At 58.9% G+C, this 27,840-nt stretch overlaps 1 protein-coding gene across 1 annotated transcript; it reads right to left on the reverse strand.

Annotated features, from left to right (window-relative positions):
• Nucleotides 1-424: 424 nt before the first annotated feature.
• Nucleotides 425-27,766, reverse strand: BTBD16 (BTB (POZ) domain containing 16). Its single transcript, XM_012723526.1, has 15 exons — nt 27,721-27,766; nt 26,578-26,783; nt 24,087-24,160; nt 23,503-23,646; nt 21,705-21,794; nt 20,833-20,947; nt 19,349-19,418; nt 18,299-18,429; nt 12,853-12,972; nt 7,553-7,644; nt 6,249-6,331; nt 4,194-4,271; nt 2,799-2,897; nt 1,390-1,578; nt 425-493 (listed from the first exon to the last, which is right to left on the reverse strand). Exons 1-15 carry the CDS (start codon nt 27,730-27,732, stop codon nt 425-427), a joined length of 1,572 nt encoding a protein of 523 aa, XP_012578980.1. The 5' UTR covers nt 27,733-27,766.
• Nucleotides 27,767-27,840: the final 74 nt, after the last annotated feature.

The following is a 27,840-nucleotide window of genomic DNA, read 5'->3' on the forward strand; positions in this document are numbered from 1 at the left end:
GCCTCCCCCCACCCCGAGTTCAGTGTGAACCCCCAAAGTGATGGTATGAAGAGGGAGGGGGCTGTGAAGCGACCATGGCTGGTGCCCAGCCTAGAATGGGATCAGTGCTCATAGCTAAGGCCCCAGGAACCTGCTCAGTTCTGCCCCAGGGGGAGCAGGCCCACCAGACCCCACCCCAAAGGCCGACATCTGGACCTTGGCCTTCCAGCCCCGGAAGTGCGAGGGGACATGTCCACTGTCTGAAGGCTGTGGGTTTTGCGGTAGCGCCCGAGCAGACTAAGAGAGCGGGGCAGAGGGCTGAGGGTCGCTCTGGTAGCTGAGAAAGGCAGCAGGATACTTGAGCGTCCCTTTTGTGTCGTTTTATTTTTCTTTATACACACTAGGGTGGTAGATTAGAAAAAATTGCACAGATTCTTCTGGAAACTCAAGATGACGGGAAGATGAATGAAAAGCTTGCATAGATTGGGGACCCCACAGTTTGGATTTTCAAGACCTAAAAAAGAAAACAGAAGAGGGTTTCAGAAGGGAGAGACAGAGCCTCACCTGGGCAGGGCATCTTCTCAGTGCTGCCAGTTAGCTTCATCTGGGGAAGGTTTGGGAAAGAAACTTCTGAAAAGGTGATGCACTTTAAAAAGTGCACAGACCTTAGGGCACAGCTTAGTGAATTTTTGCAAGTAAACAGCACCCTGGTGATGATAAGGAACATTTCTGGCACCAGTGAAATCTTCAGAACTCACAAATCCAGCCTCCTCCACTCCCACCTCCACAAAGAAAATTGCTGTTCTGATTTAGGAGAGCTAACTTGGGAAGACTTTGAAAAAGACTGCTATCTGGACCCCCAAAGAGACCCTTAGACTCAGAACTGGGTGGCCTCAGGCCTGGGGCCTTAGCAAATACAGCCGAACCTGGGGGGCTCGCCCACAGTGCACTCCCTGGGGGGACCCCTGGGTTTCCATCCTGGAATTCACAGCCCAGGGGTCCTCCAGGACAGAGGCTTTCTAGCAAATTCTGGATGGCACCATCAGAAGCCAGGTGCAGTGAGAACCTACCTGGCCGCTGTGGGCCCCTGCCCCTGACCAGGTCAGCACCCGCGGGTGAGCCCGTGGGAGGCGGTGGTGGGGCCCTGGATTTCGCGGGGGTGGCTGGTGACGCTCAGGCAAGAGTGGGGGTGGTGGAGGCACCCTTTGACCCTTGTGAAATGGATCTGGTGGGACCCCGCTTCCTGGAAGCTCCCCTTTTCATCCTCGGAGCTTCGTGTCTGCTGAGCGTTAATTGGAGCTGAGCTGATTCCCCAAAGGTCACTGGGAAGTTGGAGCCAGAGCCCCCAGTGGCTGGAGCAGGGCCAGGACAAAGAGGAAACAGCCCCGGAGAGAGAAGGGGCCCGCTCACGTGGCTTTTGGAGAACGGCTTGACGAACCCAAACTTCTGCGTGATCTCGTTGGTCCCGAACTCCTGCCACCCGCCGCCCACCTGCGCCTGCGCCGCGATCTTGTACTTGACCAGGCGCTCGGCTCGCAGGCTGACGGGGCTGAGCTCCCAGTCGTCGGCCGGTGACTCCACGTCCGTGTGCCGTTTCCTCTGCAAGGGGTGCGGTCCCCAGCCAGGCGACCCAGAGTGAGGAAAGCGGGCTCCCCACACGTGACCCCTCTGAGTGATGAGAGCAGAGCGCCAGAGGGTGTCTCCCTGGGCCCCGTTTCTGGAGCTTGGCGGCTGCTGAGCCAGAGGGCACCTGGGCCCTGAACCCACCAAACCAGTGCCCGAGGCAGTGGGGTTCAGTGAACCTTGGAAAATGTCAGTAAACAGAGGGGCCTCCCTGGTGTCCCGGAGGGTTAGAGCCAAAGCCACTTCAGCATGAGCTGGATTGGCCCCCCGGGAGGTGACCACAGGGCGTGGCAGACCTCTCCTGCCCTGCCCGCTGCTCCCCTCAGCAGTGTGCTTGGTCAGTCAGCCTGTTCTGCTCCCTACTGTGTCTCTAGGGTACAGGCCAGAGGGGCAGGGGCAGTGAGAGACTTCACCAGAGACACAGTGGGGAGCAGAACAGGCAGATCCACACATTACACTGCTGAGGGAGCAGCGGGCAGGTCAGGAGCGGTCTGCCGCGCCCTGTGGATCACGTTCGGGGCGGGGATCAAACTCGCACTGAAGTGGCTGCAGCTGGCTCACAGTGCCGCATCCTAACCCATTGCGCCACCAGGGAAGTCCCCCTAAAAAATAAATCTTTAAAAAAAATGCATTCTTTTAAAAAAAAAATGTGATTTGGTGATGGGAAGCCCAAGGGGATTGCAACTGAGATGGAAAAATGCACAAAAATATATAAAAATAAACTACTATAAAATTAAAAAAAAAAAATGCCAGTAAGCAGAGCTGCATGGAAGAGGGAGGTCTCATCACCTCCTGGGATTTAATGCCAGAAGTGTTCACTGAGTGCGCACATAACTCAGCTCTCCCAGCCAGTGAAATCCATCCTGGAGGGAAAAGCCTGAGGCCCGAAGACAGAGACGTCACCCAGGAAGAGCGTGCCTCGCCCAAGGGCATCTCACCGGGAGAGGAGGCCGCAGGAAGCTCAGGCTTCATGGGGGTGTGTCCATGGCAAACCAGTAGGGGGTACTCAGGATACATGTGGGGATCCCTGGGGCCCCCATACTGTGATTGGCAAAGAAGAGGGTTTCTCAAGGAGCTTGACAACTTAGACACTTTAAGAAGCCAAAGTTCATTAAGAATCCGCGTTTAACAGGTCGCTAGTCAATGGCCATAGTGACTCGAATCTAAAAGGCTTTCGGAAACACACCTTTCCTTACCTGCATGCAGAAACTGTAAGCGGTCGCGTTGTGCTTGATGCCCTTGATCTCAAAGAGGAACCCGTATATGGTGATCACCTTTGAATGGGTCGTGTACTCCTACATTGGGGACGGTGACAATGTGACAGGAAGGACACACGTCAGCCGGGGGCAGAGCGCCTCAGTTGCCAGCTGCAGCCAAAGCGACTCCTCACACAACGGATTCTTTTTTAATCTAGTTTTTTTTCCTTTTTTGTGTAGACGAACCGGGGTGTGGGCCAGAGGTGCAGGGGGTGATTCATCAGAGACAGGTGGGAGCAGAATGGGTGGGTTGACTGAAACACACTGCTGAGGGGAGCAGTGGGGAGACAGGAGAGGTCCGCTGCGCCCTGGGGGTCCCTCCCTGGTGGGGATCGGATGGAGCTTAGACTGTCATGGTGATAGTGCTGAGACTTAACCCCTAGGCCACCAGGGCAGCCCCAACAACTGATTTCAAACACAACCAGCACCACTAGTCTTGGGCATGAGGAAAGCCAGATTTTAGGGACATCACCTGTCTTTACAGGTTAGTGGTCAGTGATGGCCCCCATGGACTCCACTTGCGCTTACTGGGAGGAGGGTGAGTAGGCAGGTCCTTAGGTGATGACGGGGTTTGGGGGGTGCAGGCCTTGGGGACAAAGCTCCACTGTGATGGGTAGACACCCCTGGGACCCCAAGGTGTCCTGGCCTCACATCGCCAGTCTGTCCACTGCAGCAGGTCATCAAGGCTGGACCCTACCCAAGGCCCCACCTGGAGGGGAATCTCTGATGATAGATTCAGACCCCCCCAAACCTTGAAGCCATGAATACCTTTGAGATGACTACTGGGGTGATTTTCAGAAAGTCAAGGACAGCAGTTTCCTGCAGAACTCTGCCCGCCACAGGGACCCCAAGACAGCGCAATCTGTTGCCCTCTCCAGCAGCGGAGAGGGCCCGCAGCCCAGCCCTGCCCCCTCTGCCTTGGTCGTGGCGTCCATCAGAACAGCTGCCCAGAACAGGCTCACCCGGGGCCCGCGTCTCGGGCTGCGGGCACTCTCCCTGAGCGGCCGGCATCCCCTGATGCAGGCAGGGAACCGCTGACCAGCTTCCCAGCTGGTGCACCCCTTGCCTGGTTTTAGAGCAGGGGGCCCGCATCCCAGGGAGGCGTCTCCAGCCCTGAAAGATGGGGACAGCGGTCACTCTGGGGATATGCTGGGTGTGCGCCTCGGTACTGAGTGGCTCTTCCAGGCCCTGTCTTCTGTTTTGTTCCAGGGCGTGGGAGTGTCCCGCAGGGAACACCTGCCATTTCCTCTTGTGCCCGGAGTGATGGTTCTCTGTGAGCCCTGACCCAGCACGAGGGGCGGGCTCCTCTCTGAGCCTGGGCCCAGCGGCCAGTACCTGGTTAAAGAGCAGTCCGTATCTCACAGCCTGGGTGGTTAGATCCTTCACGTAGGCCATGTCACCCCCATTCTCCAGCTGTAAGGGAGATGTGCACAGCATATGGGCACCTGACCCCCCACTACCACCTTCCCTTTGGCTCCTTGATCCCCACACCTTATTGGGCTCAAAAAAGCCCTGGCCTGAAGCCCACAGCCAGCCAGCCAGCCAGCCAGCCAGCCAGCCACTCTGGCTTCAGTGAAAACCTACATTGCTTTCAAGGATGTGAAGAGAACAAGAAACGCCGCATTGGGAGATAAAACGTGCCTGCAAGTAGCAGGAGCCCAGGCATAGAGTCAAGGGCGAGTGGTGCCCTTATCCCCAGACTCCTCGAGGGCTGGAGGGGAGGGGGTGGGTTTCGGGAGGATGCCCCAGCAGCAAGGGAAAGGTAGGAGGGGGCAGGCAGAAGGATGTGAAGAGGGAGGTGGGGTCCTCCCGAGGGCCCAGGGGATGTCCCGCTCCCTCCTGCTGACGGTAGCCCTGAGTTCCACCCAGACAAGCCTGGCTCCCTGGGGTCCAGACCTCCTGCGCAGGGCTGCTGGGCTCTGGGCGATGACAATAGGTATTTGTTGAGCTGAATTGAATTTTAACTAGTGACTCATAGTCTTCAGAGCTCAAACACTGCCCTGCTTCAGCTCTAAAAATGCCAGATGAGAATCACATAAGAAACGTAACCGCTGGCATCCACAAGTCACAAAGAGGGAAATGCCACGTGGAAAAATATTCATCCTTTTTGGTAATAAAGGAAATGCAAGCTAAAAAATGAGATGCCATTGTTCCCGCGTCAGTGAACAAGAGGGCTCTGACGCTGAGCACCCAGCGTGAGGGCCGCTCGCTCACCGCCCAGGGAGGGGCAGCGTGGCTCCACATCTGACTGTAGGCATCAAGAGTTATGCACCTCCTTTCTGGACCTCCGTTCTCTGTCTTGAGATTCTCCTAAAGGAAGCACTCTAAGTGCAGTAAGGTCAACCGCTATGCGCAAACGCGCTCACCAGACCATCTGTAACGGCTGGCTCAGGACAGCAGCTTCCTACAGCAGAGAAATGGCAGCACAGCACCGCCTCTGGCACTGACTCCGGACGCTGGTAGGAGAGTTTGCTTTGTTAAAAATGGCGTTTGCAGTTCAGAGATGCCTGGAAGTCCACACTCACCATGGCCGCACTGACCAAGGCCAACTTCTGGAAATAACCCAAGGGTGTGGTGGCGGGTGGCCGTATGTCACCTCAGGGCACTGTGCAGATGCTCACTTAAAGACAGGGTCAAATCCTGCTATTTGCAGCTTGCACAGGCCTGGAGGGAGTTAGGCTCTGCGAAATAAGCTCGGTGGAGAAAGACCACATAGGACTCCACTTTTTATGTGGAAGATAAAAAAAAAAAAAACAGCTAATGAAAAAAAAAAACAAAGCAAACTCTTAGACTACAAGAACAAAACATCACTAGAAGGAGTGGGGTGACTCCATGACGTAAGGGGGACCCGTTACATGTGAAGAAAAGAAACTAGACCTTGGGTGTTGAACTTGACTTTGTACATTCAGATGCTGAGCTCTGTGGGACACCCGGAGCCTGCGTGATACGATCAGCTATTGTGACTTCAGCGCGTGGCTTTTACATGCAGAGGGGCTCAGAGAAGCATGGAGTGAGTTTAGCACGGAGTGTTTTAAACAAAGATGGAAAGAAGAGACAAGCCGGCGAGCAACGGCTGTCTGTGAGTGGAAGGTCTTTTCTCCCATCTTCCTTCGCATTTTAAAAAGTCCTACCAATGAGCACGTAACATTTGTGTCTGTGGGACTCGGTGTGGAGGGCGGGGTAACCCCAAGTCAATGGATGGATGCTCTATGCGTCTGGGCTCCTGGGCTGGGCACCCCCCACCTCCCCTGCAGGTTGGCTGGCCCTGGCCCGGTGACGGAGGGCCTCATGCCTCCTCACCCCAAGACCCTAGGTCTTGGGGTGCAAACACAGCTCCAGAAACCCTGAGGTGGGCAAGGCCGGGGCCGCTCCCTGGGGCTGGCTGCTCACCGCGTGGTAGTGGTTGGCGGTGACCCGGGCCAGCCAGGACTCGGGGAACAAGTTCACGTGCCTGAGCTCCTCCAGATCCTTGCCTGGAAGAAACACACAGGGGACATTCTATGGACTTGCGTAACAGAACCGCACAAGTCCCATTTACAGAGAGAGGGCGCCAGGGCTGGGACTGCAGGCGAAGGGGGTGGCTGCATGTCAGGGCAGGCTAAAGTGGGCACAGGAATCTTAGCAGCGCTCCGGCTGTGTCCAGAATCACTCCCTTGCGATCCCAAATTCGTGCTCGTTTAAGAACTTACACAAAGACATCGCCAGAGGAGCGGCCAGATTCTCTCCAAATTGGACGGCCGTTTCAGTGACCCGAGGAACTTGAACTACCTACTGACGCGTCCTTTGAAGTTTAACTTTCGGTATTTTGAAAGAATTATAGTCGCAACAGTCTTGCAAGAAGCGGCCGTGGCCACAGGCCCCCTCTGGGTGGCTGAGACCCATGCCCATCAAAGGAGAGGCCTCCAAGCTCAGCTTCGGCCTTGCACAGCTCTAAAAACACATCAGTTCTCACACTACTATAAAAATAAAACACTACCAAAAAGTAGCAGGAAGACATTAGGCCGCACAGGGGTCCGATTCGTTGCTCGGGCTCTGACTTCTCTCCCCAGTGTTCCTCGGGCCTCCCTCCAGAGAGGGCGTCAGGTGACGGACGGTCTAGGGGAACTTGGACAACGCCCTGGGCTCCATCACCCAGTGCGGGTGCCAGAGCACCCCTGCGGTCAGGGAACTAGAGCCGGCTTTGGGAAAGTTCCTTCTGGATGCAAAGATCTCAAGGTGGCCTCCTCGGCTGCTCCAGACACACTCCCCAGCATTCCCCCCTCCTCCTCCCCAGCTGCAGCTACCTACCCCCACAACCCCCCCCGCCCCACCCACCTTCTGGTTGAGGGAGCTCAAGCGTGAGCACAAGCAGAGTTTCCCTGGCGCCAGTGAGCCACCTGAGGGACCTGCCTGGAGGCCCTGCCCATGGGGGGAGCCGCAGTGCCCGCGGGGTGCGCCTTCACACTAGATCAGCCCGTTTCCTCCTCCACCACTTTGCACGGAAGCTCTGGCCATCCCCATTTTCCAGACTCGGAAACTAAGGCCAGTGATGTCCCCAGGGTCACCCAGCCTGGACGGGAAGAGCCAGGTCTCGGTTAATTCCTCTGGAAAGTTCCGGTGGGGCAGTCAGGGAGGGGGTCATGGGAGGTGTGGCCGAGGGCGGACAGGCCCCCACATCCTTCCCTGGGGGTGCGCGTGCGAGGGCTGGAGCTCACCTCTGGTGATGCCGTGCAGTCGCAGGCAGAGGAAGAGTGGCATCAGACACTGCCCCATGTCCCGGTCCAGAAAGGCGCACTGCTTGGGCAAGCTTCGCGGGGCACAAGGAGGAAGACAGGGCTTTAGGGAGCGCCTTCCCGGCTGGCCATGGCTCACGAGAGCCGTGCCACCAAGAAGCAGGATTTCACCAGCCCTCTCTGGGTAGGCGAGGGGCCCCGAGATGGCCCTGGGGAGGCTGACCCCCAACAGCAGGGAGACAGCACTTCTGTTCCCTGCACACAGCGTCAGCGCCCACACACACTCGTGAACCGGGGCTGGGACGCCCGTGCCCGCAGCTTACAGAGGCTCAGAACACATCCCCTCTCCTGCGTCTCTCCGACACCCAGCAGGACAGACAGACCGGGCACGAGTCCTGGCTCACTTTACAGGTGAACCCAGGCCAAGCCAGACCCCCGCCGGGCTTGTGAGGCCTCCTCCGAGCCTGCCGCCTGGGAGTAAATGGCCCAGGGAGGGCTCGGAGGTGCTGCTGGTGGGATCAGAAAAAAACAAAAGCCTGAGTGCGGGTGACTGGTTTAGCTCTGCTCCAGCTCCCGGAGCGCCCAGCGCTGACGCCCACGCCCAGGTCATTTCAACAAGGCCGAAGGTCAGGGCTGGGTCGGGAGGGTCGGATTGCCCTGGAGGAGACAGACATGCCCGGCCGCCACTCTTGTTTTGACACAGCTTGCTCGTAAAATGGGCACATCTCACAAATAGGGGCAGTGGGGATCGTTTTTCCAAGTCCCTTTGGAAACTTAGAATCACCCCTCCAGGCAGCTCTGCATGACGACGATTTTTCCATGACTCGAGAGCAAGGTCCAGCCCACACCCCGTCTCAGCAAGGTGGCCCCTCTGACCCCGTGTCCCGTCTCTGCTGGACACACTTGCCAAGCTGCCGTGGCCACTTGTTTTCATAAGATCCGGGAATTCCCGGGATGCGCCAGCTCCCCTCTGTGTTAGTGGCCCCAGGAGATGGGTTTTGGGGTGCCGAGGTGTGAGCTAAGTGTAATGCCAGTGAATGGGTGCTATTCAGTGACCATAGGCACCTGCTGGGTGCCTGTCTCTGGGGGTGGACAGTCAGAGCAGGCACAGCTGAAGAAAAGCAGGGACTGGACAGTTTTCAGCCGCGGGGCTTCCGACCTTGGGAGCATCCCCCGGCAGGTGAATCCGCCCAGGGTCCGAGAATGCAGATGGCCCAGCTGGCCAGATGGCCCTCACTGGCCTCCTTTCCCTGTCCTGGGTGTTCCCCTCTGCCTCTGCATCACCAGTTAACAGAGGGGCAAGCTACATGGCTTCGTGGCTGGAAGCCGATGTCCAGGAGGGAGGAAGGGGCCAGGCTGTCGCACAGACCTGGAGGCGGCTGGTGGCTGCGCAGGGGGCTTCTGGCACCGCCCAGGCGGTGGGATCAAAGCGGCCTGGCTGCCCTGGGCGTGGAGACGGATGCAGAAGCCTGGGGTCTAGCACTGACTTTTCTGGGACAAGCTTCTGGGCCTGCAGGCTGTCTCCTGATGTTCACCAAGGAGAGTCTGCAGTTCCCAGATTCTGAAAGACACCCCCAGGTGGTGCTGGGTCCAGCTCTCTAGGCCCTGGGACCTCCCTGTGACCCTGGGACTGCCACACAGAGCCCTGAAGTGGCACCTGCTCCCTCCCGGTCTGTGGGCCGCTCACCCTTCCTGCTCTGGTGACTCAGCCTCGATGGCCCAGCACTGTACACTTTCGCCTTAACGCACATGCTTTGGAATTCTGGCACCTTCTACCACCGGCTGAGCCTGGAGGGCATTACGCTAAGAGGAATTAGTCAGACACGCAAGGACAAGCCCGTCTGCTCCCACTCTCAGGGTGCCCTGGGGCGGCCAAACTCAGAGCCAGCAGCTGCCAAAGCCGCGGGCAGAGGGAGGGGGCATGGCTGGTGGGCATCCGTGAGCCGGGTGAGAAGCCTTGGCTGCACCCAGTGTGACCCGCTTAGCATGCTGAGCTGTCACCTGCGTGTGGCTAACACGGCCCATTTTATGTTCTGCGTGTTTTACCACGCATGAATGGAGATGACAGCTACTTAGTTACATGAAAAATAATCGAAATTCTAGTTAAATGTTAAGGGGGAAAACACACTCTGGGGGCAGTGGCTACTGCGTGGGGAACACGGCTTTTCTCAGATGCTGCTCCGTGGGCCAGACCCGCACCTTCTGAAACCCAAGACCCAGAAATGGCCCTGCTGAACCCCAAGCTAGAGCGTGGGGCATGAAGCTGCCGCCACCACCTGCCACATGTCACCCGCCATCACACCCTGCCGGGTCCCGGCCTCACTGCGTGATTCCAGCCGCTGGCAGGAGGAAGTGTCTGGAGGAAGTGTCTCCTCAGAGCCGGCCTTCCCCACGGCTGAGCGGCGAGTGGGGAGGTGGGACTGGCCTGGGGGGCGCATTCACGGAGCCGCCCACTGCTCTGTCCCTGCTCACAGAGCGTGACTGAAGACAGGGGTCTGTGTGTGCCTCTTCCTCTTGCCTTCCCAGCATCTCTCCGGTGCTCGGACTGCACCGATGGGAAGCCGCATGGGCCCACCAGCTCCCGGACTCAGCGCTCCCGTCTCACGCCTCTGCTCAGCCGCCGTGTATTTTCCAGGGGTTCGGGCAGTGCCGGCCCTGGTGTGTTCATGCACACACATGCATGCAGACACAGGCACGCGTGCACACACGCACACACCGCCCCATGCCAGCTTGCAAGACGCGTAGGGTCCCGTCAGCCATTGCCAGGCTGATTTTCAGGCCAAGTCCCATCGACGGGCTGAGAACCCCGTCAAAGTCATCTCCACTGGGAAGACTGCTCCAACCTCTGTCCAAAGCAGCCCGGGTTTGGAAACTCTGCCTGACGGCAGGGGGCTGGTCTGTCCTCTATGGGGGCTCCAGCCTCCAGGCGCCATGTGCCCCCGTGCTCCTCTGCTTGCTGAAGAGAATGTGCTGTCGGGCCCCAAGGGCAGGTAGGCAGCCAAGCAAGCAATAGGAATCAGTAATATTTAGAGAAGAGATTCAGCTGCCAGAAGCCCAGTGAAGAGGGCAGGACAAGAGACAAGAAGCCAGGCCCCGAGAACCCTGCTGCCCCTGACAGAAGAAGGTGTTAGAATGCAGGTAAGATCCAGGAGGACTTCCTGTAGGAGGGGGCTGGCATGAGATACTTCAGAGCAGCGTAAGTCGGGGTGCTGAGGGGGAAGGCATGCAAATGGTCTCTAACAAGGAAGACTGCGCAGGAGATCAGGTGCTTGGGGAAGTGCTGGGTGGAGGGGTGAGGTTTGGGGGTCAAAATGGAACTAATGCAGATTCAAGAGATTGGAGAAATATATTGAGGAATACTCAAGTCAAGGAGGAGCTCTGAGATACCAGCTCAGGAAGGCCATGGAAACCCCACTTTCATTTTGGGGGCCACACACCTCAGCGCTGCCATCCCAATTTGTGTCTCTCACACTGAAAACAGTTTCAATGAGTCAGTCACATTCCAGCTCATTTCCCATCACCCGTGCTAAGACCTTCCAGTGGGAGAGCCAGCCCGGAACCGAGACCGATTTTCCCGGGGCACATGATTCATAGGAAAACGTGTCTCTCGGGCTGTTAAAAGAATGGGGGAAGGGGGTGGATTTTAAAACATTTTAGGTCAAGCAAATTATAGAGAAACCAAGCAAAGAACATACAATTCCGGCGCCGACTGTTGATTTCCCCAAGTAATGAGACGGAAAAAGTGGGCTCTACCTAGCTGGTGCACAGCTGCTCCAGAAAAGAGCCAAACGCTTCAGAGTGATGCAGTGAGACACGCTGCTGCGAGGCCGTGGAAGAGGTTCACGTGCGCAAAGGAAAGGGGCTTTCTTGGCTTTTTCAAATGCGCTTCACCAAGCTGGGAGCCCCGGTCCCTGGGGCTGTGCGGATGGGAATGCAAACCTGAGGGTGACTGAGCCACGGAGTCTCCGAGCAACATCACACACCTGCGGCCAGTCTGCGTGAGGGCGGCGTCCATGGGAGGGTGCAGGGAGGAGCCTCTACCCCTGCCACCTGCCTGGGCTCCACGCCCACGCTGTGGCACCCCCCGCCCCACTGAACAGAGAGAAAAAACTCACGGCAGAGGGGGCATGGAGGGCCGAGATGGGGTGCGGTGAGGAAAGTTTAGAAGAGATGGGCTAAGAGATCCCAAGACTAGCGTGGCTCACCAGGCCCTGGGCGCTGCGGCTGAACCCCAGAAGAGGCGCCCAAGGCACCTCCCCACCTGGCAATCTGCCCCGCCACGGCACGCAGCAAAGAGCCTTGCGATTCAGCAGGTTCCATCTGTTACCACCCGCACGATCTCTGCTCTACCTCGGTCTCCTCATCCCTAAAGCGGGAATGATGAAGCGGCCCCGGGACCATGCAGGCGGCAGGGACATCATGACGCTGTGCGTGTCAGGAAGTGCCTCTGGGTGACCGCAGGTAAGCTCAGCCACTGTGACACTGTCTTCGTAAGTTCTCACTTAAGCATGGAGGTATGTGGCTTTTAAATTGCTGAGCTTAGTACGTATAAGACATTGGGTTCAGGCCCTCCCTGGTGGCGCAGCGGGTTAGAGCACAGCACTGAGAAGCTAACGCCGCTTCCGCACGAGTTCGATCCCGCCTGCCCCGGAGGTGACCACAAGGCGCGGCAGACCTCTCCTGACCCGTCCGCTGCTCCCCCCAGCAGTGTACTTGGACAGTGGCCTGTTCTGCTCCCCGCTCTGTCTCTGGTGAAGCCTCTCACTGCCCCTGCAACTCTGGCCTGCACCCCAGTTCTGTGTGCATCAATAAATGAATCTTTAAAGAAAAAGATATTGGATTCATTCTATGAAATCTCCGCACATTCAATCGCCTTTGTGTTTGCTCAGGAAATTCTGGTGAAAAAGAAATGAAAACGACCTGCTCCTATTTAGGTTTGTTTTGAGTCCATCTAGTTACTGCTGATGAAAAGGAGCCCTGTTCACGCAAAGGCACTAGGTTCTACTTCTGGTTTGAAAGTTTGTTTTGTTTCCAGTGTCGAGCCTTGTATACCCCTTAAAAAATAAAGACAACTTTCGCATAATGTCTTTCACTGGACCAGAGCAAGCTCTCGGGAGCACGTGATTCTTTTCTAGCATAACACTGACACCTTCACTTGTCCAAGTCATCTAGTGGTCAAGGGCGCCCCGGGGCCACACAGGACACTGTCGAAGTCACGTTACATGACATCACGAGCACAATGACACAGCCCCCAAGCAGCCCGTTCAACACTGGTACGTTACCTGCTGAAAAAGGCCAGCACCGTTTCATGGAGCGGAACAGTCTGAGTTTTGTGGTTTAGTTGCAGGTAGACCCACAAAAGCATTGTTTTCAGGAGATGAAATTCACTGAAAGTAAACAACCTGGCCAAAATAAAAGATTAGGAAGGCGTTGTAGGAAGGGTCAGAGCACACATCTTTAAGACAATGACAAGTTCGGGGAGGGTGGGGGGGCTTTGGGAATGAGGGCTCCAGCTGTCCTGCTGTGTGGCTGCAAAAAGTGGGTACCCCCTGCTGAGCTCTGAAACCTGTTCCCAAGTCTGCACGTGTTCTTTTATCGACCCCCACTCAGGAGGCCTGTGAAGCCCAGCTATGTTCTTATTCTTATAGAAGTGGAAATTGAGGCAGACCTCATATTTATTTTAATTTTAACTTTTAAGATCTATTTATTTATGCATACAAGAGCTGGGGAACAGGCCAGAGTTGTGGGAGATGAGAGGAGCCATCTTTCTTATGACTGCATTCTCCTAGCCCCTTTAAGGTTTATTTCCTTATGCATTCAAGAGCTGGGGTGCAGGCCAGAGGTGCGGGGTGAGAGGATTCACCAGAGACAGAGTGGGGAGCAGAAGAGGTGGAGCTACTGAAACACACTGCTGAGGGGAGCAGCGAGCGGGCCAGGAGAGGTCTGCTGTGCCCTGCGGTCATGCCCTGGCTCAGGATTGAACTCACGCAAGCGCTGCAGCGAGCTTCAAAGTGCTACACTTTAACCCGTTGAGCCACCAGCGGGGGCCTCAGCTTCCTTTTAAAAGCTAATGTTTTGCACATGAGTTTTGGCATTGCTTTTGACTTAAAATATTGCCCTAAGATATACCTCAGGGCAATGGCTGAGCACTCAAGGCCTCCCTGCCACCTGCTAGTCCCAGTCCCTGCTGAGGACTGAAGCGTAAGTTATCCAAGGCCCCATCTGGGGTGGGTCGAGTTCAGATCTCAGCTCTGCCCCCAGCTGGCTCGGCATCTCCTTCAGTCCTCACTCCCTCCTCTACAGAAGCTATATCACAGACCAGAGCAGTCTGGTGTTTTGGGGGGCAGATGGAGGAGCGGGGGAGGCCCCCAGAGCTGCCCGTTACTGCTGCAACAACCTCACGACCAAGAGGCTGTCAACAACACAACGGCCCCTGGCGCTGGAGGTCAGAAGTCCAGGGCGGGCCTCCCGGGCCTCCCGGGCCTCCGTGTGGCACAACGGGTTAGAGCGCAGCCCCGGGAGGCTGTCGGCAGCCACCGCGGCACGAGTGCAGGCCAGAGGCTCGGGGCAGAGGGGCCTCCCCAGAGACAGCGCGGGGAGCAGGACAGGCCGACTGACGAGTCCACTGCTGAGGGAGCAGCGGGCGGGGCAGGTCTGCTGCACTGGGGGTCACCTCCGGGGCCGGGGAGCGAACCCGCACTGAGGTGGCTGCGGCCAGCTTGCCCCGCTGTGCCACCAGGGAGGGCCTCTTGTTTATTTTTAGGCCCCTACAAAGGTGGGGCTATGACCCTGCCCAGACAGGACCCACACATCAGTACTCGTGGGGGTACCGATGAGGCGGAGGTGGGGGAGGCTTTGCAGACACACCTGGTGGGGCACCTCCTGGGAGGACACCAGGACTGTGGCCACAGGACTCTGTGTGGTTTCTGAGGTGGACCCCAGGCTGAGGGCCCAGAAGGTTCTTTCTCTGAGGCCTCAACCAAGGATGCCTGCAAGTGGACGGGGAGGGTTCTACGCGCTGTGGAGGGAGCACACAGCAATGCAGCCTGTCTGTAGGCCGCAGTCACTGCGCCTGGCCGGGCACCCAGACACAGCTGGCGGGAGCTGTCAGGCTCTGTCAGGATGGAACTGCAGAGACACAGCGCCCACCCCAAGGTGCCAACCGGGGGTCTGACTGCTGCTCCCCAGGCCTCGGATTTCACTTGTGTTCCTTCTTTAGGAGGAAAGAAATGGCTTTGAACAAACACTGCTTGTCCTCTAATTTCTGCTGAGAAAACTGCATTTACATAACAAAGGCCCCTTTGACCAGCCTGCAAAGACCAAGAACTGAACAACCATGGCCATAGCGGGAGTTGACTGTCAACGCAAAAAATGAAGCAAAACAGAATGAAACAAAGGCCATGGGGGGAACAGAAATCGCTGTTTCTTCCCTCAATGCGCCCATGCAGTAGTGACACTGGAAGTCAGCAGATGCGTGACTCCGAAGGTCACGTCCATCGAGCTCATGGACGGGAGCTGGACGGCAGGAGCTTTGAGGTTCAGACCTTGGCAGGACAACACTGGAGCTGTTTCTGGGGCGCACACACAGCCCCCCTCACCACCCCAGGGGCCCGCGGCCTGGTTGTCACTAGGAGGCGGGGAGGGGGGCTGAGAGGATGCAAGAGGACTCAGACAGGGGACAGGGATGGGGAACAGGGGACATCAAGTATTGGTCCTGTTTTATTTCTGAGTTCGCGACAAAATGCTGCCGTTGGCTCAGACTTCTAGAGAATTCCTGAGCCCTGGGGTACAGTTCTCATAACAGTACAGTTTGTACAAGCTCCCAGGGATGCTAAGAAGACAATTTCCTGACAACCAAAGGCTGAGGCCCAGGGGTCAGGAAAGTGTCTTCCTCCAGGCTGGTCAGAAAATGGAAACAAAACCGAAATGACAATGACGTCAAAGCGACTTCGTCCATCCGCCGAGGCTGAATGGCCTGGAAGCCAAAGTCAGCTCAGAGGCAGCTGCCACTCCAGTGGGCTTTGACAACCACCCCCGCACGGGCCCCGCCCTCTTGGGGGGCAGTGGACATACTGCGGGGTGGGAGCTGACAGAGCAGGGGCTGAGCCTGGGTGCGTGTCTGGCCGTTTCTCTGTGCGCAGGGCACCCCCTTCTGTGCCTCCGGTCTTCACCTCCCTCACGCTTGCAGGCAGCAGCCTCCGGACATGAGCCTTTGGGTGCGAGCGCATGTCGGGGTGCTGTGTGCCTGGGCCCCCCCACGGCGCCCGGGCTGGTGACGACCTGGGGCCTGCGGGCTCCTCCCCGGTGCGCAGGGCTGGCCCTGGGCGATCGTGCAGACGGTTGGTCTGGGGGGTGGGGGAGGCGAGCCCCAGCCCCGCTGCAGTCATGTCTCCCGTGGTCAGTCTAGACGCCAGCACGTCATGCCCTTGACCTTTTTCAGAGCCAGCGTGGTTCTGCAGAACCTGCCCGCGAAAGCCACGAGCACTGGCTTCTGGCTGTGGTCAGAGATTTTCGCCTTTCTTGGTTAAGAGCCCAGGGTGGGGCGGCTCAGTCTTTCCAAGGGAGGGGCAGTTACGGCAAGTCCCAGGATGCCGTGTTTATCTTATCCTCAGAGGTTGCATAAGCTTTGCTGTTTGGGGGAGGAGGGAGCTCCCTGGGAAAAGTTGGGGAACAGAGCAGAATGACGTGGGGGCCACCGCAGGGCCCCCACCGGCTCTGAGCCTGTCTTGCCAGCCCCATGTCACGAGTGCAGTGGCCTTGCAAGCTGCTTGGTAAACTCCAGCTAGCAGAAAAGAAATCTTTCTGGAACAAATCTCTGCAATTAGAATGTTTCCTACCACCTGTGCAAAAACTCTTCTTTTCTAAGACACCACTCCCATTTTCAGGGGAATTTAGCTCTCTGTTCTGAAATTCAGCCAAAGGCAACACAGTCTCAGCGAGCTGGCAAAGGACAGGCCCTCCCTGCTGGCACAAGGGGTGGAGTCTCAGAGCTACGAAGCTGTCCGCAGCCACCACAGCACGGGTTCGATCCCCAGCCAGGGAGCTGACTCACAGGGCGCAGCAGACTGCTCCTGTCTCCTTGCTGCTCTTTAAAAACAAGTCAGCAGTGACTTGGGTCCTTTCAAAGAGCTGTAACATGTCGGGAAGTGCCATCGAGGAGGACAAAGATGACAGGAGGAGATGGCCCGGGCAGGACAGAGCTGACCATTGTGCTGTGGCTATGTTTTAGTTTTGCTTTGTAAAGATTTCATTTTTATTTATTTATGCATACAGAGCTGGGGTACAGGTCAGAGGTACAGGGGGTGAGAGGATTCACCAGAGACAGAGTGGGGAGTAGAACAGGCAGATCTGCTGAGGGGAGCAGTGGAGAGACAGGAGAGGTCTGCTGTGCCCTGCGGGTCCCTCCCTGGCTTGGGATGGGACTCGTGCCGCAGGGGCTGCGGACAGCTTGTAGTGCTGTGCTTTAAGCCCTGCACCACCAGGGAGGGCCCCTGTGGCTATATTTTAGAGTATCTTTAGTAGAAATGAACACCGAAGCCCTTAGGAACTTGATGTGGGCAACTTGCCCTCGAAGAGTCAGGGAAAGGCCCGGAGGTAGATCCGCTCAAAACGCAAACCACAGGCTCGATGGGAAATGAGGGAGGGAGGGCAGGTGCCGTCTGGACTCTGCACTGCTCTTGCAACTTTGTTTGCAATTATTGTCACATGAAGCATTATTTGAAATACAAATTAAAACCATACAGAAAGTCCTTTTGACTCAGTGCTTTGACTCTGAGGAGCTGAACACTGGACACCCATGGAGCTGAAGGTAAATGCATGTGAGGTTGTCACCAAGGTTCGACATGATCAATGAAACACTGGAAAGGGCCTAAAAGCCAAGCTCTGGGGTGTTTCCAGGAGTAACTCCAAGTAGCCTGCTGGGGCCAGGGGACCGCCCTGAGGCCCTGCCCGGGCGTGTCTAGAGCTCAGCCACGAGGTGTGTGGGACCCTAGAATCTGCAGGGCTGAGGGCTCCGTGGCTAGAGGCAGACTGGAGGGGCCAGGAGCAGGTGTGAGACCCTGGGTGGGCGGTCCCTGCGATGGCCCAGAAGAGAAGCAAAGGAGGTGGCTTCTGCTGGCCTCCACAGAGAGGCCATAGAGAGTGGCCTGCCTGGGAGCAGACCGATGGCACTCGGGGAGGAGGGCCCGGGGTGTCCGCAAGGACCCCCAGGGCTCCGGCTGACCAGGGAGCCCGAGGGATGATGGTCAGGCAGGGTCAGCCCGTGTGGGTGGCCTTTCTGGTCACCGAGACCAGGCAGGAGCTGATGTCCAGGTGGTCCACTGACCCAGGGGAGAGCTTCTGTTTTCCTTTTTCTGCGGTTCCATGTTTTCCAAATTTTCCATAATGAATATGTATTAATGTGGTCAGGATTGTTTAATTACACAGTAATTAATTAACTACCAGGTGGGTGATGAGACACTGAGCACCCAGAGACCCTTCTCTGGTGAAGGAGTGTGACAGGACACCCTCCTCTCCTCTCTCCTCCCCTCCCCTCCATGGTCCCTTTAGTTTCTGCCCCCACCGAGGCAGGGTTTTCCATAAGGGCAGCAGTGCTGCCCACTGGGCCTGTCCAGGAGGGGGGTGTCTGGGGGTGTCCCCCCCTGCGGCTCCCGTATGGATGCCAAACCCGCTCCCCTATCACCCACCTCCCCCACCCAGGGACAGTTTCCCCGGGGAACCAGCTCTTACCTGGGGGACCTCAGCACTTTAAGCAGCAGCTCCTGGGGGATTTTGCGGAGGTAGATCTGCTTCCCCACCAGAGGGACCAAGTTCATTTCCAGCCACCTCTCGCAGGCAGTGGTGAGCTGCTCTTCCTTGTACTGGGGAAGCAAGAACAGTGGGCTGGCCAGGCCGGCCCTGCTCCCCGGCGCCCTCTGCTGGGCGGGGACCACACTACACCTCTGCTCTCAGGGTTGGGGCTGCGGGAGGGAGGCTCAGACCTTGACTTCAAAACACACAAACTGCAGCAGGGAACATTTTCTGGGTGTTTGCCAAGCTCAGAGCCCCGACCTAGGCTGATTTCAACCAACTGTCCCCTCGGCCCTCTGCGGTCAGGTCCTATTGTCCCTACTTTACTATGTGACCCACGAGAAGCCGAGTCTCAGAGACCTGCCCTTACCTCAGTTCCAGCCCCCCAACCCCCGCCCCGGCCTGCACCCTGGAATCTCTGGGCCAACATCAAGGACTGATCCAGAAGGACCACCACCCCCCCGGCCCCGTGAACCCCACGGGGAGCTCTGAGGCTATGTGCCCGACAACAAGGGTCCAGAGAAAGTGGACAAGGCTCCCGCCAGAGATGCCCCCTGCCTGTGAGCTGAGGGTGTGTCTGGTTCATGGCGCGGTGTCCATCAGCCGGGGCCCCCTGGCCCCCCAGGCCTGTGTCATCACCAGCCCCACCCCTTTGCTAAGGGTCACCTGGACATCCTTAGGCCAGCCCAGACGCATGGACGGGGCCCCGTGGGCGTCTCACCTGCCCACCCTGCAAGTATGCCCACAGGGAGTCTGGGATTTGCTGAGAAAGGTTGTGCCCTCAGACTCTTTCCTAAGATTAAGGCTTTTCAACTTTTGTACTATTAGAATTGTCCTCTTAAAAACAAAATGATTTTCAGAAATTGTTCACTTGGCAAAGTAAAATACCAGTGTCCTTAAGTTAGCGTGATGGCATAGGTTTGGGGGAACCTGCCTGGCGGGGAGATGGAGGGTCTGGGGGCTCTGCGCGCCCCACCGAGCTGTTCTCACCTTGTGGCTGGCCAGGTAGAAGTTCTTGATGGTGCTCGGAGACAGCCTGTTTATCATCAAGTTCACACACCTGCAGGGAAGGGAGAGATCCACTGTTGCTGGGCCTCCGCCTGTGTTCAGAGCCTCGGGACCACACTGAGGAAGGGGCCCTACACCCAGGAGGAGCCTGGACAGCGGGAGAGGCAAGGCCAGCAAAGGCTGTCACAAAGAGCTTTGGGCTGAGGGAGGCGAGGCCTGAGACGGAATCTGCCAGAAGGAGACAAAGCTCGGAGTTTAAAGTCCTGGAGGGGCCTGTTGTGGGTTCCCAGATGGCCAGCTGGGGTCCCCAGCAGTGAGGTAACCTCCTTCTGTCCTGACCCCTTCCCCACCTCCACCCCCAGTGCTGCGGGAAAGATCCCCTTTTTCTTCTTCTTGCAAGGGTTCAGGGAGCAACTTCCTGATGAAAACCCAGTCCTTCCTCCGCAGGCCTCATTTATGTGGCTCACTGGCTCAGTAAGGGTCCACAACATGGACCAGGCACCCTGTGAAACCCCTGGGGTACAAAGAACAAAGCTGACGGCTGGCAAGGCGGCACACCTTGAGCAAACTTTGGAATGGATAATAATCATTCCATTCAGCTTGTCCAGGGTTAGAAGCTTCAAAAGGACAAGGGGCCGTGGGGATGCAAAAAAAAGGGAAATCCTAGGAGAGGGAGGATGAGGAAAGGGACTCTGAAACCTGAAGCAGGGGGACAAAGAACTGGCCAGCCCACGAGCCGGAAACCGGCACCGGAGAGGAGCAAAGAGCATGTGCAAAGCCCCAAGGCAGCAGCACTGGGCTTGGAGGGGCATGAGGATGGCGGTGCCCAGGCAGTGGGCGTGGCGTCAAGACCACCCAGGACGAGCTGGGGGGTTCTGTGGCGGCTGCACCTGTCAGGTGGGTGGTGGGGTCACGGCTGGGGTGAGGAAGTGCTCACGCTCCACCCTCTGTGAATGCCTCCTGGTCCTCCCGACAGCTCCCCTGTGGCACCCCCAAGCGGAGCCAGCAGGGGTCACCAAAAAAGCTGCCCCCCCAGTGCACAGTGGGGTGCCGGGCATGCTGAGCTTTGCATTTCTCTCCTCCCAAAGCGCTCCAGGGACCGTGTGTAAATAGGGATGAGGAGGTTCTTACCTGCACGAGGGGCATGGTCCTGAGGTGCGGAGCCAGCTGTGTTCACCCCCCCGCCCCCCATCAAGCGAGATCTTGAGCGAAATCCAGCGAAATGGACAGGCCGGCGTGGCCGAGCGCGGTGGGAAATCACTGGATACCGGGGTGGGCCCCCCGACTGCTTTTTGCCCCAGAGGGAGTGTGGTGGGCTCGGATGAGGTATCCCCGGGGACGCGGCTCCCCGGGAACTCACAAGTGGGGACAGCGCCTCTGCCCCTGGCAGGCCCGGAGCCCAGCTCTGCAGGCCCGGCCCCGCCCAGGGAGGGGCTGCTCAGACCGCGGCGCCCTGGCGCCCTCACCTCCGGAACAGGCTGCCCAGGCGGAGGACGTGCGCCGAAGCCAGCACGCCCAGCACCTCGTCCATGTCCATCTCGGCCTCGCTCACGTAGAGGTTCTTGAGGGCCGTGGCAAAGGCTGCGGGCAGCCCCGCAGAGAGCCGTCAGGCTGGGTGCTGGCGAGGCCTCCCCGGCGCCTCCCTGAGGGGTGCTCAGGGCCTGAGCTGGGTGGGCAGAGGCGGGGCTCCCCGCCCCCACCCCAGGAGCTGGGGGTGAATCTTAAGAGCCTGCCGCAGGAGGCAGAAGCCTGTCCCCTCTCCAGGCCCGGCCTCTGCACCCGAGATGCCATTTGCTAGAGTTTGCTGACCCAGACTTCACAGCCGTTTCCTGGGTCTTCAAGAAGGTCAGGACTCCCTGGGGAGCCAGGAGACCTGGCCAGCTCTGGCTAGAGGTCCAGCCGCCTGGGCACAGGGGACTGGGCTACTCCAGGTTCTACCGGGTCCCAACAGCCTGTAGTGAATGGGCCTGGGGTGCTCTGGGCCACGTGGCCGGGCGAGCGGGACTTCGGCCTAGTGACTCACGGGGCGGCCGTCACGTGACGCTGAGCAGGCTTGTCAGCATGGACGCCTGTTTCTAGGCGGCCAGGGTGTGATGGGGACGGGTGGGCCCTAGGGAGCAGGCTGGGCCCTGGCGGGCTGGTCCATCTGAGGAGCCCCACGCCTGCCTGCTGGGCACCCCTCTCCACGCCCGCCTGGCCGTCCCTGCTGCCCGGCCTCTCTCCTCCCACCTCGGCACAGCTCCTTCACTTTTAGCAAGTGGGCACTGAACGGGCGACTTCCCTTTGCACGCGGAGGCCGGTTTGCTCAGCCAGGCGCGGCGGGGCTCGGTGGCCTTACCGATTTTAGTGACCAGCGGGTCGTTGATCTTCAAGGAAATGATCACCTTCTTTACGGGGGGCTTGTGTTTGCTCTTCTCAGGCACTTGAACTAGCGAAGCAAAGGGGCAGGTGACGGACGTGGCCACCCCGCTGTGCCACAGGCCACGAGGCCCCAGCACAGGGAGGGCGTGGCCTCTCCCTCTCCCCCTTTCGCTCTGTTCCCCTCCCCCCTTTCTCTCATGAGCCCGTGAGCAGCTTGAGGGCGGGATTGGGATTCGAACACTGCGCCCCAGCACCCAGCTCAGGCCCGGCGGGAGCAGCAGGGGACAGCCTGCCAAAGGACGACGGACAGAGGCGTCCGTTTACCTGCAGCCGCCAGAGCCCAGGGCGACCCCACCTGAAGGCTTCAGGGAAGGGGAGGCCGAGCCAGCTCACGGCCGTCGCTCCTGGCAATCGCTCCCAGGTGTGGCTGGTACCCAGGCTGCCTCGGGCCCCTCCGGGGCACAACGGACAACGTCCTCCGGTGCCCCCGGGCCCACCCCACGGCCCCTTCTAGTAGCTTATTCCCCAGGAGACTCCTGGGCTCATCCCTCACCCATGTGGGGTGTCTGGCCCGGCAGTGGGGTAACCCCTCCCGCCCCCATGACCACTGCCTCTCTTCTCCCCCAGACCACCCGCCATCACCTGGCATGCTGTGGGCATTCACCCTGGAGGCTGCGTGTGAGAGACAGCTCAGCACCTGGGTGCCGAGGAGGGGGTCGGTGCACACGCCACACGTTCAAGGAGTGGCCGGACCCCCCCACCGCTGTCCCGTAAGTTCAAGGCTCTGGGGACTGGCAAGTGACATGAGGCAGGAGCCACACAGCAGGTCACACCGGCAACCTTGGAGACAGCGAAGGGGAACAAAGATCCCTTCTCAGGCGGGGGTGGGTGGGGGGGTGGGTGAGAGGGGTGCTCTTGCACGGCCTCTGCTCAGGCTCTCGCTCCGCACATCCTTCCCGAGCACCCACTGAGTGCCAGGCCCTGGCCATCGTCTCTCCGGATCCCACACGGCCTCCCGGCGCCCAGCACACAGCAGGCTCGCGAGGACGAGCTGTTAATCACGCCTCCGCCTCCCTTAGAGTTAGCTGTGGGCTCCCCGGCTACTCAGCCCCTAGCACGGTGCCTGGCAGCAGCGAGGCCGGGCCTGGCGCAGGCGGGCGAGACAGCCGGCTCGGGCCCGGGCCTCTGCGGTGCCAGGGACCGGTGTCTGGTTTTGGTCGCGTGTGCTGTTGGCCTCCTGGATTTCATCCTGGGGGGGGGACGGCGGGGGGAGTGAGCGGCAGGGCCCCTTGGCGTCTTGGGGCGCTGAGCCACCACTCTGGGGCCCGGTCAGGAGCCGCCTCAGGGGCTGACCCGCGGGATAAATGACAACGTGCACAGTTGAGCAATAGAAAACGAACCGCCTGGTCAGTGAGCGAGCAGCAGATGGAACAATCACCAAGGAGGATGTGCCGGAGGCCGGTAGGCGTGAGAATGTCGCTTCCAGGAAGGGAGAAACAACTCAAACCGCAGTGACACACACTGTCACATCCGTGAGAACAGCACACGTTGCTCACGGGTGCCCACGTGGTTCCAGAACTTCACACCTACTTCCTCCTCTGGCTTCCAAGCAGCAACTGGGACCTATCAGCCCCCTCCAGGTCCCATCACGAGGCCGCAGGGGTCTTGCTCGGAGCTGACGAGGGACCTGACCCCCGCGCGGATCACTGGATGCCAGGCGGAGGTCTCACGAGCCCCAGGGCTGGGGCTCCGGCTGGGCGCCCATGGGGCAGTACCTCTCAGGAGCTTGTCCACGTCCCTCGAGGGGCCGCTGGCGCTGCGGACCAGGGCCGCCAGGTAGAGTTTGGCCAAGGTCTCGGACTGAAAGATCTGAGGCTGGTGCAGCTCCCACTGGAAGCCCAGACACTCGAGAACCACATCTGAGGAGAGGAGAGGATGAGTGCAAACGCCACCAGCCTGCGCCTTGCGCCACCACAGAGCCCTCGCTTAGGCCCTCGGACGGGGGAAGGGCGCGGCCCCCGGCCTGGGTGCCACACGGCATCTGCAGGGCCTGGGGCCCCGGGGCCACCCTCACCCTGGGGAGCAGGGATGCCTGCAGGGCCTGACCTGTCTTCCTTCCCAGACTGCCTCCCCCGACACTCGGAGCCACGCGCTCCTGGGTCAGTGGCCACTGCGTCCCTTGTGCGTGGTCAGCTGCGCCTGGCTTCCAGCTGCCGGTGGCGTCTGCCGCCCTCGCTGTGACCAGAGCGCTGTCCCTGGCATTCCCAGACATCTCCTGGAGCGTGACGTCCCCTGCCCTGGACTGTTCCGGGTCCTTCCGGAGGCCGCAAGCCGCCCACATTCTGGCGACAAAACTCACCTGGCTCCCCACTTGGGATGGCCTTGTTCTTCAGACTCTGAGGAAAAGCCTTCCAAATTTGTGAAATGGATAGCCTCAGGGAAAACAGAAAGTCCAGCCGTCAACACGGACTCTCTGTAACCCGCGTGTTCCCCCGGGGCAACCGGAAGGTCCATGTCAGCCTCGCCACCCCTTTGGCGGGGTCCCCTGGGGCCATGCTGGCCGCTGGCCCGACACCCTCAAGGCATTCGTTCCTGCTTCAGTGTGGGGCCGCCTCGTGGAGAGACCGGGGAGCCTGAGTGACCCCTCCCTGGGGGGGTTTAAACAGCATCTGGCCTGTGGCAAGTGCTCTGACAGTGTCTGCTGAGGGGCGAGAGACGGTTTCGCACGTCTCCGGGGAGCTGACCCACCGAGGCCTGGACTGAGGGGCCACGTGGCCTCAGCCCCCGTGTCTCCAGAAACCGAGCTTGGACTCTACCCAGCTCCTCTGCTCCTGCCAGGGCCCCTGTTTCGGCAAAGGGCACGTTGGCCTGTCGCCCAGGCCAGTGCCCGGGGCCTCCACACAGCTGGCCACTGGCCCTGCTGAATCGCTCCTGAGCCCCCCGACTCTGCCCCAGTGGCTACGGCCCTGCTGAGGCTCCGTTGGCTTTCAGAGTCTCGGTGCCCCTCCCTCTGCGCCAGGCTGCAGCCCATCTTCGGGGCCCCGTGTTCGTGTCCTGCTCTTACGCGCACATCCTGCCCTCAAAGTTCTGTGCGCCCCACTTCTCCCCCCCAGCGAGGCCCAGCTCATCCTGCCAGAGAAACATCCTCCTTGCTTTCCCGGGGCGGCGGCGGGAGCGGCCTCCCCACGGCCTGCCGGGAGCCCGGCTGCTGTGGTTCCGTAAGGCCCGGGCGCCTGGGGTTGCTGGGCTGCGCACGGCTCCCCTAGTTCTGCTCCCCAAGGCAGAGCTGGGTCATTAGCTGCTGCCCCCAGCACAGGCGCCCGGCTCACAGTAAGCCCATACTGACAAGACACTTCTCCATAAACGCCTTGTTCATCCCGCTAAACAGGAAATGAAAGTTGAGGTCCCGTATTCACAGTTTGAGGCAGTCACCCCAAGAAAATCCACCGGCCAGCTGGTGACCACATCCGGTCCATGTCCCCTTCGGCCAGCTCTTTCCCAAAGACCTGGAGCCCAAGGGCCAGGGCGCCCGGAGCAGGACTGGGGTGGGGAGCCTGTGTCTAGAGCCGCACTGACCACGAGCTGCCCGTCCATCCGAGTGGAGGCCAGGAGCGGAGGCTAACTCGGGAGGGTTGTTTACCCACGGGGCAGTGGGCCGGAGCCAAGCCAGACTCAGGCCCCTGTGGCTTGGTCGCACGTCTGGGAAGAGCGGGCCAAGGTCAGGAGGTCAGACGGTGACCGCCAGGCGGAGCGACAGTGGGTGCTGCCATGAGCTCAGCCACCCTCGCAAACATCACTGTCACCGTCTAGGCCGAGGATGAGGGGCTTGGGGAGGGGGGCCCTGGCTGCAGAAGGACAGCGTCTCCCTCTGGCTCAGGGCTGCCGGCCCCAGGGTCACTGGGAGGGCAAAGGGCAGTGGCCGCCTGTGAACTGACCGGGGGTGACCGGCCGGTGGGACCGCTGGGATGTGCTGCTGGGCTGGGGCTCCCTCACCTAGTCTGACTCGGAGTGGAGGATGAGAGGGAAGGGGGGTTCCAGACGTTTCTCACAGACTGGGGACGTCCCGCGGGATACCCTCAGCTTGTGAGACTCCAGTGGCAGAGACCTGGGCGGGGAGCCCGGCCCCCCTTTGCCGCCACAAGCCTCGGGCCAGGTTCTTGGACTTGGGCCTTTCGTTCGTACACAGAAGTAAAGGTGCCTGCTTCGGGGCTGCCGGGGGAGCGAGAGCTGGTGCAGGGAAGGCCGGCACTGGGCAGCCGGTCCCTCCTCCCGGCAGCTCTTCCCCACTCAGCGTCTCTAGTCTCAGCCCTCCCAGCGTTGCTCTCTGGCTAAGAAATCGAGGGGGCACCCTCCCTGGTGGTGCAAGGGGTTAAAGCGCAGCACTACGAAGCTGGCTGTGGCTGTTCAGAGTTTGATCCCTGGCCAGGGAGTGACCCACATGGGCAGTATACCCCTCCTGTCTCCCCACTGCTCCCCTCAGCACTGGACTTCTGCTCCCCACTCTGTCTCTGGTGAATTCTCCCACTGTCCCTGCACCACTGGCCTGTACCCCAGTTCTGTATGTATACATGGATAAATCTTTAAAAAAAGAAAAAGAAATCGAGGGGTCCCTTCTTTTCATCCTTGCCTCCTCCCACAACCTCCTCCTACCCCCAAAGTGGACCTGGAATTTTGGGCAGCATAGAAGAAAAACTGGGGCGCGGGAGGGCTCTGGCCCCTTCTCCTAGAGCCCTGGCCCTCCACGGTGACCCTGGCCCTCCCCACGATGGGGCCCTGGGCAGGCTTTCGACCCCACTCTGTGGCCCCCGCCTGGGCGCTTCCCGGAGGGCCCCGAGACTTCCTCTCCCTACCTCTCGGGGTTCTTCAGCGCTTCATCAAAGTCTATGCACAGAGCTTTGCACATCTGGGACAGCGCCAGCAGGTCCCCTGAGAAAGGCTCCTTGGGAAAACGCCACCGGTTGGTGGAGCCGACGATCCGGCGCTCCGGCCGGGCCCGGCGCTGCGGGGGCGAAGGGATTGGGGACTCTGTCCTGGAGACGCCCACGTGCGGGGTTTTCTACATGGTATAGGAGAAAGAAAGTGAAGACGAAGTTTTCAATGCAGGCTGATTTTCAGTCCTGGCCACAGTTCCTCACGGGGTCTCTTCTCCAGCAAATATATTGTGTCCAGTACACCGGATTTCAGGCTACCGAGCAGTGAGCAAATGGGGCCCAGGAGGGAGATGGCGGAGGCAAACGTGGGAGAAGCAGCGTCTCTAGGCAAGTAGCTCTGAAGACACCCCCAGCAACCTTAGCGGAGACCTCAAGGAGCTGTTCTTTTGAGCGCTCACCCAAGCAGGCTGCTCAGAGAGATACCGGACCATGGAGATTGCGGGCAGGGACTGTTTCGTTTTTTTAAATGATGAAATGTACAAAACATAACATTTCACAATCTATCCATTTTATCATGTACAGTGTGGTGGCATTTTACTATATCTGCAGTGCGTTACTGTGACCACCCTCTCGTTCAGATTATTTTCATCAGCCCAAAGGGAAATCTGCATTCGTTAAGCCATCACCCCCAATCTCCTTGTCTCCTAGCCCTTGGCACCCACTAATTTACTTTCTATCTCCATGGATTAGCCTCTGATGGATACTTGATGTCAACGAAAGGCGTCAACAGGTGGCCTTTAATGTCTGGCTTCTTTTACTTAGCAAATGACTCCAAGGTTCAACCATGTTGTAGCAGGTGTCAGAATTCCATTCCTTTTCACCACCGAATAATATTCCTCAGTGACTAGCCCTTCAGCTAATGGACACTTTGACTAGCCCTTCAGCTGATGGACACTTGGGCTGTGTCCACCTTTTGGTGATGGAGAGCAACACCGTGGAGTGACACCGGGGTGTCGGGACTCACTAGGCGTTCCTGTTTGAGCCCCGCCTTTGGTTCTTGTGGGTGTATACCCAGGAGTAGAACAACATATTGCCTGCCAGCTAGCGAAAATAGTCACTTACCTGATTCAGCATGTTCCTGATCAAGAGTGAAGATGACACAGCAGAGAGAGAAGCTGCTCCTGGAAGACAAAAAGCAGGAAGTTTAAACTTCCAAAAACTTTCCAAGGGTCTCCTGAAGTT

The sequence above is a fragment of the Condylura cristata genome, unplaced genomic scaffold, assembly GCF_000260355.1.
Source record: "Condylura cristata isolate star-nosed mole 26May11 unplaced genomic scaffold, ConCri1.0 scaffold00011, whole genome shotgun sequence".
In the NCBI taxonomy this organism is placed as follows: domain Eukaryota; kingdom Metazoa; phylum Chordata; class Mammalia; order Eulipotyphla; family Talpidae; genus Condylura; species Condylura cristata.